We start from the raw sequence: 14836 nt of genomic DNA on the forward strand, positions 1-14836 counted from the left end.
TGCTAGTGAATCTTCAGTTTATGCTGGTGTATTGAAATTTTAACATTACCAATACAGTCAAATTGGGCCACCTGTGGTCCATCCTTTAACCCTTAAAAGTATTTGTTCTCATGGCAACCTTATTACTATAGATGTATTTAAAAATTATTTAAAAGAAAAACTTTTCTACAAAAGTTTTTTTCTTTTAAAGAATCCAAATAATTTCTTCTTTTTTTAAAAAAAATTAAGATACGGCTCATCATTTAAAATTGCTGCTGATGTGTTGCAAACATCTTAGTAGATAACAAAAAACTCAAGAAATAACTTCAATGTTTTTTAGTAAACATTATTAGCAATCGGTTGACACATAAATGGCCAAAGGAAAGAAACAATAGAATACATACAACGTAAAAGTCTTACGAGTGATAACGAACTCTGTGTATAATCTACAAGCCTGCCTATACTTACACGTATCATGTGTACGCCTACATGATCCAATTTTTTTTTGCTGAGAAAAAAATGTACCTATGTACCGAATGCACCACTGTTTCAAGAACTTTAAAACACACGCTAGTGCAAACTTGCAAACACACGCGACGTTATTTATACAACCAACAGCTGACTTCCGACGCGGCCATATTGAGTTTCAACCGCTCACAACAAAACAAAAAAACAAAACGCGCGCGACGTGACGTGACGTCACGGTGAACCCGCGCGCGCCCAGCGGCGATCCCGTGCATCACAAGAAAAGACGGCCCGCCGGGACAGCTGACAGTGACTTCGCTCAGCTGGTGCAGTGCAGGTGTGGCTGCGGTGTGCTGAACCTGCCATCGCCTCCACGGCAGCGCGAGTACGATGGCTCCCACTCTGGATCTAACTGACGTCGAGAGATTCAATCTAATGAAGGTTGGTTCATGTTCGGAAACCCCGATGAAAGTTAGCTAGAAGAATTTTTTTTTTTTACCACAACGTTAATACGTTGTCCACGTGTGAAGTTATTTAATCCTAGGTATATTCAAAGCGGAATATTTTTGATCATTTACAAATATACAGACACCCTTGTTTAAAAAAAAAGACGCGAGGATCGATAAATAAGTCAATAAAAATAACGCGGCGTATCTAAAACCATACTAACTCATAAACAATTACACTCTTTTAGAGGGACATAATTTAAGGATGAGATTAATGCTTACTGTTAATGTTCTTAGGTAATCAATTGTAAACTAGCTTACATCCCGCTATCTACGACACGTAAGTCATGTCCTCAGAACCCCGGTCCCAGGTCCTAGTTCGAATCTCGGGCAGCTTGTAAACTACACAGTTTGAATTTCTTTAAGATCGAGAGTGATATTTTTTTGTTACTTCAAATGTTAATTTTGTATTATTAAATGTTCGTCTTCAATGAGGCATTATATCCTCGTACCTATTACTCAATGGATTACCTTAAGAAGTTTGGTTGACATCAAGATTCTGAACATCGCCATTGCTAGTTTTCACTGTATGTCATAGGGAAAACCCGAAGGACAAAGGAAGATGAATACACAAACACACAACAAGTCAATATCAGCAGATGCTAAATGTATAAAGACTTCAGGTTTTCTCTATGACATACATCGTAAACTAGCAATGGCGTGTGTCCTAAATAATTATTTTAATCAATTTTTCCAATTGCAAGAATCCTTCAGAGAACACGGAATAAGTTTCTTTTAACCTTTTGAAAGTAGAAGCTTAACAGCATAAGAATTGCAGCTCTCACTAGCTGTTTAAAATTTTATAGGTACTAATAATTTACGATTCTGCATTTATATTATTTTACGAAGTAAATGTTAGAATAGTAGTTATTAGGATTTATTTTTTAGTGAGCCAAACTAAGGGCCGATCAATTACGGACGCATCTCGTTTAGCATTGACATGGTCGTTGATCCAGGGTAAGGGGGGTGGGGGCACGCCCCCCCCCCCTGTAATTAAGAATCCCCTCACTGAGGGGGGGGGGGGGGGGGGGCGCTTGCGCTTTCAAAATCGTGATTGTGAAACGGGTTTGATAAACGTACACGTCAAAACTATTTTTTATGAAAAACTTTCCGTATATATTAAAGTTTTCTGCTTTTTCATGCATACAGGCCAAAATATGGGTAGTATACAACATAAAGCTCCGTATACGAGGATGACATGTCGGTTGAAACCAACGCGCAAAACTCTAGCCGCGCGGGGCCCCTTGCGAATCCTACAAATTTGCACCCCTGAGGTTTGAAACAAGTTGGATGCTATGCGTTGTTAGTGTTTGCGCATCGCTAGTTTTATCCATGTTCCAGCATGCAGGGCCGGATTTAGAGGTCTGGAGGCCTCGGGGCAGCAGAGGAACGGAGGCCCCCTGGCCCCAAATTATTTTCCAAATAAAATGAACAATTTTTTTCAGTCAAGTTTTCCAATAAATGGTTTATTGTGAAATCAAGTAGATTCTCTTAGTATTAAAACAAACATACATAAATATAATCGGAGACAAGAATTATATGAAATTAAATTTTAGTGTTAATGAATATTTCTGTTAATATTTAACAATAATATAATCATGTATGTACAAAGTACTGTAGGTAAAGGTAAAACAGCGAAAAAAGAATATCAAAGGAAAATATGTTTACTAGTGTTTACTTGTCGGAATTTGAAAGATTTTTTTCCGAAGTCTCTATTGTGGTTTGTGGGGGCCCTCCGTTTGTGGAGGCCCCGGGGCTTTCGTCCCGGTTGCCCTCCCCTAAATCTGGCCCTGCTATCATGCGTGCCGTTGAACTGAACCTTTTGTTCCACTGTTGACCACACGTGTATCAATTTTACCGCGAGTTGGGAAAAAAAAACCTTATGTCCGGCAAACGAAGGAACTGTAGTTATGAATAGGGACCGGAAAAATTCTGGGTTTCAAGAAGAACTCTAAGATAGACTCCACGATCCTCTATGTACTCAGGCAAATTATACCTGCTCATTGGTTACTGACTCGTGACACCCGTTAACTGGGATGCTTGTGATTCGATACTACTTTTGTTGAGGGTTTTCCATTGGTTCAAAGTTCTTCAGGTAAACTGTGGTCCAATCACTGAAGCAACATATAGGTAAACTAGTTTGGATCCTAACCTAACGCGAAATGAATCCGCGAATTTTTTCGTTCTCCTAGTTATGAACCAGTTGGGTTTTCTGGCTGATAATTCTTTTTTTCGTTTAAGAACACATTAAAATATAAAAGTACCTAATCGTTGTAACCAGTACAACTGTTTACAGTTATATATTATTATTTTTATTATGATTGTAATATTAATTGTATATTCCATGAGGGAATATTATGTATTTAATTGTTTTGATTGTAAAGAGGACAACCAAGGCATAACAAATATGACACATCTTATTACCATAGACGACACACTTTCAACTTCAGGGTCTTCTAAGAATTATTCCTTAGAAACTTTATTCATTTGGTCTTAGTTCGATTCTTTTACACTCCAACATCCACGTTTTTATTTCACTATGCAGCTTATTCTGTTTGCTGATATCGATAGCTCCTTGGTTGCTAGGGAGGCCAGTAAATAGATATTAGGAGGAAGAAGGGAGACGCCATCGCCATCTTGCGGAGAGAAGACGTTTCTCGGGCTGGGGCGAACCAAAGCCTTGGTTGCCGCCCGAGAAATAGAAGATTTCGCGTCATCCGCTATCGTGTCCTGCTTAGAATTCTCCTCTCTACGAGTTGAGAGAATTGTATCTGGATTAAATAAATCCTAGATAGGGAGTATCGGCGACTTCGAGTGCCAACTTCCGCGTCGGTCCCGTTTTCGTCTCGTAGTGGTTCCAGACATCTGAGGGCAGCGCCAGCTGAGATTCGACCACGAAGATTGGTGAGACCAATCCAGAATTAAACCAGACTTTCCAGGACGAGAGGGATGTCGAGTCTTCAGCTGATCCCCGGCGACCTCAGCCCTTCTGTAGTTCGCTAATTACAGAATTACAGCATCCAGAGTTCCAGTGTAGCAGCAGACCACCTGGAGGTCCTGTGAAGAGAGCCTCAAGCCTCCGACAACGTATAGCTAGACCCGGCAGGATATTTAACGTGTTCTAGTGACGTCATTTGCATCTAATTTCCGAAACCTAGATTTGACACCTTGGTTGTTCTCAATTAATCTCATTTTAAACATAACTTCACACCAATACTTAAGAACCATTAAAATCATATGTTTTTCAATTATTATTATTTAATTTATATGCAAATTTCCACTATTCACGTAACACCACTAAATTTCCTTTTTATAATTACTCTCCATACAGTAACCCAGGGCAGTGACGTGCTAGCTGGACTATCAGTCTGGGCAGACCATCCAGCAGTAGCGTTCTGGTATTTACTGCAACGAGGGTAGGCGCCAAGAACCCCATGAGAACACATCAATACAATAGCAAGGAGGTTTATTACAGTGGCACCCATTGTCGTGGGGCCTGTAGTAGCAAGCATTCACTTTCAGTGGCGCCCAACGTGGGGCCTGTAGTAGCAAGGAAATTCACTTTCATCGTCCTACTACAATTTTGGATGGTACAGATTTTAGAGTTGAATTTTTTGAAGTTAGTTTAAAATTTTCAGACTGGCTGGAATTCAGTATATAAATTCAAACACTTAACTCTTAATTTCCTTCTTGCAGGACACAAATATTTTCAATAAACTTTAGTTAAGATTTTTGACCATTACTCGCAAAGGGATTGTAATAACAATTCCATTCAAAGTTAGTATTAGGGAAGCGGTAATTTTCCGCCCTGTACAGCAGGGCCGGATTCACTGCCTGTGGGCCCCTAGACTGAGTCTGTGGTGCGGGCCCTCTCTAAGAGGAAGGAGTATTCCCTTCCAGTGCCTCTTGCCTGGGTCTGGGTGGGTAGTTTATTTTATTTAACCTACAAAACTCATAGTTTTGATCAATTTTCTATTTTGAAAAAAATAGTTTATTATTAAACTAGACAATTTAACCAAACAGTATTTAGAGGTTAAGGAATTAAGTGACACCGATACCAATGAAAATAATCGAAAATTTCTAAATGCTGATACAACTCATATATCAGCTTTCCACAGAAGAGTTTAGTTCGGCGCAATTAATCCACACAAAACAACTGGACACTATGTCGACGTGTATTTTAAGAATATAAGAAGATCCACATCGCAGTATAATTTTTTTTTTTCGTGTGGTGTGGTGCGAGCCCATAGGCTACAGCCTAGATAGCCTGCGCGTAAATACGGCCTTGCTGTACAGGGCTCTTCTAGTGGGTTACTAATGAACCACCGAGCTTATCTTATTTTAATATCTTACTTCGCTTTTATTGTTTTACTTAAATAAACGTTTAACATGCACGCTAACTCACTAACTCAAAGTTGAAGTTAAGTGGTTAGTAATTGAATAGCAAAACAAGCTGCTGCTGTATAAAAGCTTCCTCCGTGATGTGAGTATTGTTGAACTTAATTTAAAAAAAAATTGTTTTGCTATCCCGTTAGGATTTTTGACCAAGTATTAACGTGACAGATATTGCACACTCTGGAATTTGAAGAGGCTAGTTAGGGTGTATCAAGTATTGAGTGGGGTGGGGAGAGTTGCAAGGGGGGAAGCCTAGAAGTAGGAGTGAGAACTTTAGGAAAGTTTTAGAAGAAGAGAACGAAAAGGGGGCGGGAAAAAAAACTCGATGGTAGCGAGAACAATTTCTAGGATGGGGAGTGTGTGATGGCAAGGAGTGTGGTTGAATTCAGGTGAAGAGCGAGAGGAAAGTAGAGTGAATGCTTGCCATCGGGCTTGTGCCCAATTGCAGCAGTCTTCAATATCGTACTTCTTACCATAACACACGCACTTTTACACTTTTTTTATTATTTGTAAACAAACTCAAATGATTATGATAACATCAGCTGATTTTGGAGTTCTGATGGCAAATCCCAAGCCAGTGATAGCAGGAGACTTGAATTGTAAGATCATATATGTAACGTGATTCTGTGTAGTTGGCCAAGTGGTTAAGAGTAAAAGAAGGCTAAAAGCCTTTTTTGTCATAAAGTCGTTAATAAATATATTAATAAGACTATGACTGGATTTTTTTTCCATGTCTTTGAGGCTACGGATTGGGTCGCACTCGGTTATGACCCGGATGCGAATCGCGAGCACGCGATCGCATGCGACCAACGAGCACACATGCCAACGTTTGAGAAAAAAAGAAAAAAAAACTTTTGACGGACGTCAGTCGCGGGGTTTTCTCTTCAGCAATGCTTTTGGAATGTGGGTCGGAGCACGGTTACATTTCCTCCCGCGTCCCGCCGCCGACGTCGCGCGCGGCGATTAGCGCTGTTCGATGAACGTACAGGATGCAGCGTGTAATATTCCCCCCCCCCTCCCCTCCCCCCAACACGCGCAGGGAACACGCTGGCCGAGAACTCGGACATTCACGGAAAACCTTTCGTTTCACGGGGTTTCCCCCCCCCCCCCTCACTAACCAATGTAAAACTAAGGGAGGTATTCCAAGACATTTCGGTTAAAGGTGGCGAATAAGCACTGCATTGTTGGGACACAACCGTAACCTGACTTCGCGGACCGTATTCCAGAACGCGTCCAAAACCGAATTCCCAGTATGGGGAACATATCGGCAAACCGTTTCAATAAACGGTGCCTTGAGCGAGGCTATAAACTGGTTCCAACGCATTCTAGCGGACGTTTTGCAACCATCGATGCAATTGTTACTGCAAAAATACCACAGATAGTAACACTATCGCACAAAAATAGAACCACCCTTATCATTTTCTCAAGTCCTTTTTTAAGTTGCGATTATTTCTTGTGGCCATTAAAGTGTACTAAATGTATTTGAGTAGTTTCGCCATCATTAAGTTTCATTTGGCACACCAACACGCTTGGTACGTCTCCTGACGATCACAAAAATTACTATATACGAGTTAATAGCGTCAGACGCGGATCCGCCACCTGGAAGAAATCGACAAAAAAAGTGAGCTCTGTGCATGCGCAAAATTTGGACAACCTAATCGGAAACGGATAGGACACCAAAATCAATTCCTTAAAAAATATGGGACTGGCCGTGTCCTATCGTGCATTAAGAATACGGTTCGGGTACAGGTGTAGCACATTCAACACCTACATCCTTTATTTTTGTGTCTTGGAATACTGGCCAAAATGTATTTTGTATGAAGGGTCCGGTTTTAGGGAGGTACCTACCTGGTCATGCTAGGTTTCAGCCATGCAGGGAGAGGGTCGCATGCCTCGTGGACTTGTTTGGGAATCGGCCAACCACGGCAGCGATTGAAACCATAAGTAAATCCCCTGATTTATGTCTCGATTAAAACCATGATGAGTTGGGCCCAGGTAAAACCAGCAAAAATACGGATGTAAGGCACAGACATATACGGGACGCGATGACTGCAGGAGAACGCTGTTGTCTGATGCGGGGTTTGGGAACTTGGACGCTTGCCGACCAAGGAAGCAAGCGCCCCTGGTGATTGTGAGGCTACACTTGCCACCACTCAAGATAAACCAGTCAGCACCCAAACTCTCTTAAGAGAAGAAGAAAGTTACTACATATTACAAACTAGGTACTTGATTATTAATTTGTACATATTGCGCAGTGCAACCTGGAGACTGCTATACTTACTTGAGATAACAACTTAAAAACTATAATTTTCGGTTTTTCTATTTTTTTCTTACCATTTTTGAGTGTGTATTTATATAATAAGCTATGCCAAGTCTAATTATCACTATACCGCCCTGACGTGCTGTCCTGCAGATACCATTTTCTTGGCCAGTGGTCATTCGAAAGTATGTTATCTAAAACACCGTTTTTACTCACTCTTTGTGACCTTGAAAAAAACACTACAAAGGTTACAGTTGATAATATAATTTCTTTTTTAAACTGGGATATTCTTTTATGAACATGATGTAAATTTGGAAAAAAAAAAAATTTCATTCTCTGTCGCTAATTCATTTCTCTGTGGAGCATTTCCATCCAGGGGTGGCTTCAAGTAAGGCCGGGACCCCGCGTCCACCTCTTTGTTTTCACTTTCCTAATTTGTCAAGTTTTCTCTGAAAAAAAAAGTTAATTCGCGAGAAAATGAACAATTAAAATTAAACCTGCATTTGCATAATTTAAAGTGTTGGTCGATGCCTTTCGATTTCAATAGTGTTTACTTGATTGCGTATTAGAAAGAAAAAACTTTCAAAGATTTTATTGCCTCAATGGCCAATGCCCGTCATGCGTTGCTATGTCTCTTTGAATTTTTTCTTTATAATTTTTTTTGACCATCTCTATATATATATATATATATATATATATATATATCTCTTTATATGTCCTTCACAGTATTTCTCTCTATATAAAGATTCTCTATATATCTTTGTATCTCTATCCATATATTCCCATATCGCGCTATCTCTCTCTATTATCTCTATATATATCTGTATATCTCCCTCTCTATCTCTCTGTACCTCTCTCTGACCATTGAAATATATATTCAATGCTATATCTCTCTCTGTCTATATCTTCCTATCTATATCTTTATATTTACAAAACAGAAGACGAACAAATTAACATATATATATATAACATTATCAATCATTATATCTGTCACAGGTGTGACGCGAGTATTCGAAAGCAACGTTGTCAAAATTTCAAAGTAATCGGAGATCTAAGATCTTGACAAAATAACATTTACATGTTTGTTTATACAGATTTAATAACATAGTTTGATCGTTAGCGTTAAAAAAACCTAACCCAAGTATAATTTAATATAATTTAATTAACTAAGTAGGGTACTTGATTATTAATTTATATATTGAGCAGTTGCAACCTGTAGACTGATATACTTGATATATGTTTATATATATTTAATTAGGAAAAAAAATTGTAAATTTCTTAAAACAACTTAGCAAGACCATGATAGAAATTTATGTTCTAGCCTGACCTAAAAAAAGTTGTTCCAAAAAAATTAATTTTAAATTTTTTCCTTGGTGGAGCTCCTTATCCTTTTCTCTAGGGAGGGCTATTCCCCCCCCCCCCCCAAACACCTTCTCAGACGCTAGTTACGCCCCTCCTAATAAGATATTAGGGCTGCTCAAAACTAAATGGCTCAGGGAGCCGCAAACCATATGGGCCGCCAGTGGGTCAATAAGACCTGTTTACGGAGTGACGATATCATCTCGGTTTTTTTTCTCAGGGGAAATAAATAATAATAATAATCCGGTTTGGAAAGTTCTTGTGTAACAGGCGTGTCGGGTTCCTGTTTTTTTTTGTGGAGGGATAAAAAAAAATTGTTGTCGCTGCTGCTTACAGCAGAATTTCTCGTTCTTCTCGCGAAGGATACTACGAAGCTAGACGACCTTGGACAAGTGCCGCCAACACCAGAACTGGTCTTCGCAATTCCATCCCCCCCCTTCTACTAGTTGCAGAGGAGCTCTGCCGGCAGTAAGAAAAAAATAAATTTTATTCATGTGTAGCAAAGTCTAACTCATTTACCTTGATAAGAGCTGTTACGACGTCCGCACAGCTTTCTAATAGTATTAAAAGTTTTGTTTTTCTTTATCCAACTTGATAGCCTCAAAGGGCAGTTTTAGGTATGATATAGGAAAAGTATTTTTTTTTTGACGTGACAACTTTTAATAAATCGATGAACGCCGGCTGCACGCACGAAAAAGTGTCCCCTTAACGCACATTGTCCCGTTACGCGGTGTCCCGTTACGCTGTGTCCCGTTACGCTCATTGTACGCTTGCGCCGCATCTATCTCTCTTCTACTCGATTGGAACAACCATCGATTTGACTTTTTCGAGGAACATTAAACTTGAAACACTCCCATTCGTTTCCTACTTTTCCTATCATCGTCCTATATTTTTAACAGAATAACACAGATTGGGAGAAGTTAAATAGCAAGCATGTATAAAAGTTATAGTTAAAATAATCTCTTCGTTAAAGTAATAAACATATTTGAATTAATGAGTGCAAATAAAAGTAAATTTATCAATTAAATTGTAGATTTCATTTCACTCCTTTGTATCCATACAAAATAGTGATAATTCAATAAAAATGATTCAATTTTATTCATAAACGTATGCAATCATTTCATCAATGTTTTGTTATGACGTTGTCACGTTAAACTATCGTCCGTAAACCGACTTTACAGACAACCAATTTTTTCTTTCTTTCCGTAGAGGCTGAAGGGTAATCAACGGATTAAAAAAAAAAAGAATAAAGCACAAGCGTGTGAGTGCCTTTTTTCCCCCTTCTTCAAAGTTTGGCCATGACATTCAAGTGACTGCCAGTCACCATGCATGATTACACTCGCACGAATCTTCCATAGCCTGTGCCAATAACATCGAAACATGTTGTGTGTTAAACAACATCTCAGCTGCTTGTGTTGTTGTTGTCGACGTGCGGGAATGATGCCAGCAATGGGTAATGATAATGACGTACTGAAGATTTTACAATATAGAAAAAAATCGCTACAGGTCGGAAAAGGATGGTCATTAAGGGGAGAGACGAATTGGACTCTTGACTCCTTTAATAAAAAATTGTATTTGGTGTATCAAGTATATTCTCATCTCAGTAAAATTAGAGTATACTTAAACGTCAATAATAATTTAGGAATGATGTTTAATTAATACACGCAAATATATAATTTTTTTACGTTACGAGGTCTTCAAAACTATTCACAAGAATTCAGGGTATATCGAGCTCAAACTGAAAAAAAAAGGAAAGAAGGGGTGGGGAATTATTTGGGATTAAACCTAATTCATGGGGTAGGAGTGTCCGTGGTGCCATGCAATAATAAAAAATAACAAAACGAAAAATGTTTATTATATTCGATTTTTTGTTAACAATAATTTGTTACGGTTGGTTACAAATTTCTTATCTACAGCTCATTGCTAAGAGTTGGCGAAAACCCATCAATAGTGCTTCTTAGTCATATTTTAATACATTCATTACATTAATAATTTTTTGTTTGTAATATTTTTACCACTTCCCTCCCCAGAATACGCCCTTGCACAAATTTATAACCGTGTTAAAAAATTGATTTTTTTTATTGTCAAAAAGCCACATACACGAAAGCTCTGAAGTCTGCGAATATGTTTCTAAAAGTGGTAGTGAGGATTTGAGATCTATGCATCTCTCTTGCGGGTTGCCTTGTTAAATTAAAAAAAAAAAAAACAGGAATAATTAAATGTACCTTCAAGTCATTTAAAATTGAGTTTCTTTGAAACACAACTTCAGAATTTACCTGTAGCTGAGTTGGCATCAACTTCAGATTATATTGATTTTTGAGCTTTAAAGAAAAAAAAATAAAAATTCACGCGAACTAGTTTTGAAGAATTTTCTCTGAATGCTCGTGGTTACGTCAGATAAATTCTTTCAGTTGTTCGTATTAAAGTTATGACTTTCTCATAATTCTGTTAAAATACATTACAATTTTGGGATAGTTTAATGTGTTCAAATTAATTTAATTAATACATTTTGTAATCAAGGATTTCGTTGGACCCAATTATGATGTATTCAGCATTCACTAATGTCGCTATCTTAATATCATCAATATATCAATATATTATCGTCCCATGCATCTGTTTTATCGTCACACATTCTTATAAACTCAACTCACACATTTCAATTACGAAAGTTAAAACCCCCGTGGAGAATTAATTTTTATTTGTCATTTTGTGAATTTCGTTAAAATTCAAACAAAAAATAGAATTATGAATTTCATTGTTTTATTTATTTTTTACTAGAAATTATGCTAACAAAAAATTTATAAATTCGGATCCGATATGGTATATGCACTCTTCGCGGTTTTTTTCGAGTTGGAAATAGTTTTCGATAAATACATTTTTTAGAATTAATATCAAATCATTGAACGCAGATCCGCAAGCTAGTTTTTTGTGGCTTTTTTGTTTACTCGCATGTAACTAATTCATATTTAAAATGTTTGTCGGACAAACGTCATTGCTGGTTCTCAAGTAAAAAAAAAAAAAAAAATCAATCTTCCACATTGCAAGAAACATTCAAAGAACGTATAAATAATTCCGTGCAAGTATTAATATTTAATTTCCTGCGTGTGTACCGGACAAATGACAGTCTGAGGTTCTGTGTTTGGCTTTTAGTACCAGTGTTTTGAAAAAACCGTTTTCGATGAAGGAGATAGGATACACGACAACCGACAAATCGTGATGGTATTTGCCATCCTCTTCCCTCCTCGTTACCCCCCCCCCCCCCCCCCCCCCCCCCAAATCCATTACGTCCAGGGGGAAAAAAAAAATCCAACGTTCTTTTCTCTCTCTCGTCTACGTGACTCAAAGTGGACCCCGGAAGCTTTTTTCGCCAAGCTACCAACCTATTATCTGCGAAGTCGTGTGATTTTTTTTTTCTCATATCGCGCAATTTTTTTTTTCTGAATCGAAACTTCTCGACAGCTGGCAGGGTGAGTCGATGCGATGACTCAACCGAGCGTAACTGAAAGTGCAACGCTAGGAATTGATTGGTTTGCTCCGTTGGCGATGTTAAGGAGTTGGAGGGGGGGGGGGGGGGGGAGGATAACACAGAAAGTAGAGAATCTGACAACGGTTAACACCATTTGCAGGTTTTCCACCAAGATAAATTTGAGCGTGTAATTTATTGTTTGGATTTATCTTTAAAATCACGGAGCTAAGAAGGAAGAAGTTAAGGAATTAAAAAGTGAATATTTATCAGAATAATAATAATTGAAGTAAAGATAACATTCTCTTACTCGGGTCAAATTTCATTAGTACATGATATGTATTTTCAAAAATAAAATAAAAAATACCTTATTTTTCTCCTCCCTCAATTTTTTTTTTTTTTGCGCTCCTCAAATTTTCCCGCCCTTCAGAAACTGGCGCTCTGGGCAACAGCTCGTTTTGCAAACTGGGGTCTGCTGCTATCAGAAAATAAAACTTTTTGAATTTTTTGCAGGTCTCTTCAAAAATGAAAACCGCGGTGATTTCCGGGATTCTTGCACGCATGCGCGGTGGCGCACTAGAAGTGTTTTGCTGAACGCTAATCGATTGTAATGTAATCGCTTCTGACCACGAGCAACATGTTGTTGGTGTGCTCGGGCTGGCTTGCCGCTCCGATAGGTAGCAGGAAGTTGGATGTCGCACGGAATCACGACACCCTCCCCCCCCCCTACTACACCCGGTCTTATCAGTTCCTTCGTGGTGTGGCGCCTCTGGGTCGCCCAGTCACGTGACAGAACTATCTCCCCTCCCCCACAACAACGAACTGCCAAAGCAGTGGCGTACACAGCTTCGAATTCCGGGAGGGGCGGATCACCGGAGTGTTTTGGATGCTACGGAATACCTCCCCATTAGTACGGAGTCAAAAAACTTTAGGGGAAAAATACATAGGCCTATAATACAACCCTTTAAAAAGCTACTTTTACTCTTTGGTTATGATTCTTATTTGGATTGACAATAAAACGCATGGAGTTAGAGTAAGGAGACGGCATGCTATGACGCAGTTGAAGTCACTTTTTAACCTCGCCATCGCCATATTGTCGCGCCTAAAACATTGCGTGAGTGGTGCTTAATCACTTCTAATTATGGTTAGTAAGAATGAATTAGAATCATCGTCATCAATAAGTCACTTTCATTTAAAAAAAAGTCATTCAAAACTGTTTCCACAATGCAAACTCTACACTTCAGCCAATGTTTTAGGTGTCGAATCAATATGGCGTAGCAATAGGATGAAAAAAAGGGGGGGGGGGGAAGCTTGTCACACCATGTAATCATGCAGACGTGGCCACCCCTGGTAAAATGTTTAAATTTACAATAATGAAAAATTGTGAGTCCCAGTTGGAAAGCAGGGAAGCCTTCAGTTCACAGTAATGAAATCCACACACGAACAATTCCGAAGTTCTGCGAAATGGCCGATCGCTCGTATTTATATATTTTACGGTCACAGAGTATTTTTGAAAACGCTAACCTAACCTAATCAACCGTTCATTTTGGTTACGATAACCCAGCCTTCCGGAAAAAAAAATAAAGAACTTTATTTATTACAATGAACGAACATAACCTGACCTTACATTTTACTTAGGTAAACGTCGGAACTGTTTGGGTTGTGGTAATGGACGTCGCAAGGATATATATATTTTTTTTGGGGGGGGGGGGGGGGGGGGAGGGAATGCATTTGATTTAGTTGTTGAGGAATATCCATCCCCTGGAAATAAAGCGGGGGGTTTTGAAGGTGCAAAAAGGTGGTTTTTAGGCATTTTTCTTTACTAAATATTTTAATTATAGTTGATTGCAATATATAATTAATGTTTTATAAAAAAAAATTTCAGAGAACAAATTTGTAAAAACACAGTGCTCACGTTACCACGATTGGACTAAATGCACCATGCGCAACATATGGTTTATATCACAGAAATTATATTTTTAATATAATTACGAAACTAAATATATTATTGGAGGAGACGAAATTGAAGACTTTTATTATTGGGGGGGGACGTGTCCCCCCCCCCGTCCCCCCCGGTTGCGACGCCCATGTTGTGGTTGTGGCTTTCATCCCTGTGAACTGTAGGCTATCCGCTGGGAAGCAGATTTTTCGGCTACCACTATAAAAAATTAAACATGGCGGCCGACTAGCAGCCGATGCGGCTTGTTTAAATTTACCGCCTAGCACTATAAAAAAATTAACATGGTGGCCGATTAGCAGCCGATGCAGCTTGTTTAAATTTCCCGCCGACCACAGTAAAAATATAAACATGGCAGCCGACAATATATTTTAAATTTCCCGCCTATCACTATTAAAATATAAACATGGCGGACTACATACGTTTTTAAAACTTCCACAACACAAAACAAA

At 38.7% G+C, this 14836-nt stretch overlaps 1 protein-coding gene across 1 annotated transcript in view; it reads left to right on the forward strand.

The window, feature by feature from the left end:
* The first annotated feature begins 748 nt into the window (after positions 1–748).
* LOC134539855 (SEC14-like protein 2) overlaps positions 749–14836 on the forward strand; it is an 82118-nt gene continuing 68030 nt past the window's right edge. The window contains exon 1 of the mRNA XM_063382161.1: positions 749–885. Within this exon, the coding sequence (XP_063238231.1) occupies positions 835–885 (51 nt within the window). The 5' untranslated portion in view covers positions 749–834. The remainder of the gene's footprint in view (positions 886–14836) is intronic.

Source organism: Bacillus rossius, chromosome 16 (genome assembly GCF_032445375.1).
Source record: "Bacillus rossius redtenbacheri isolate Brsri chromosome 16, Brsri_v3, whole genome shotgun sequence".
Classification (NCBI taxonomy): domain Eukaryota; kingdom Metazoa; phylum Arthropoda; class Insecta; order Phasmatodea; family Bacillidae; genus Bacillus; species Bacillus rossius.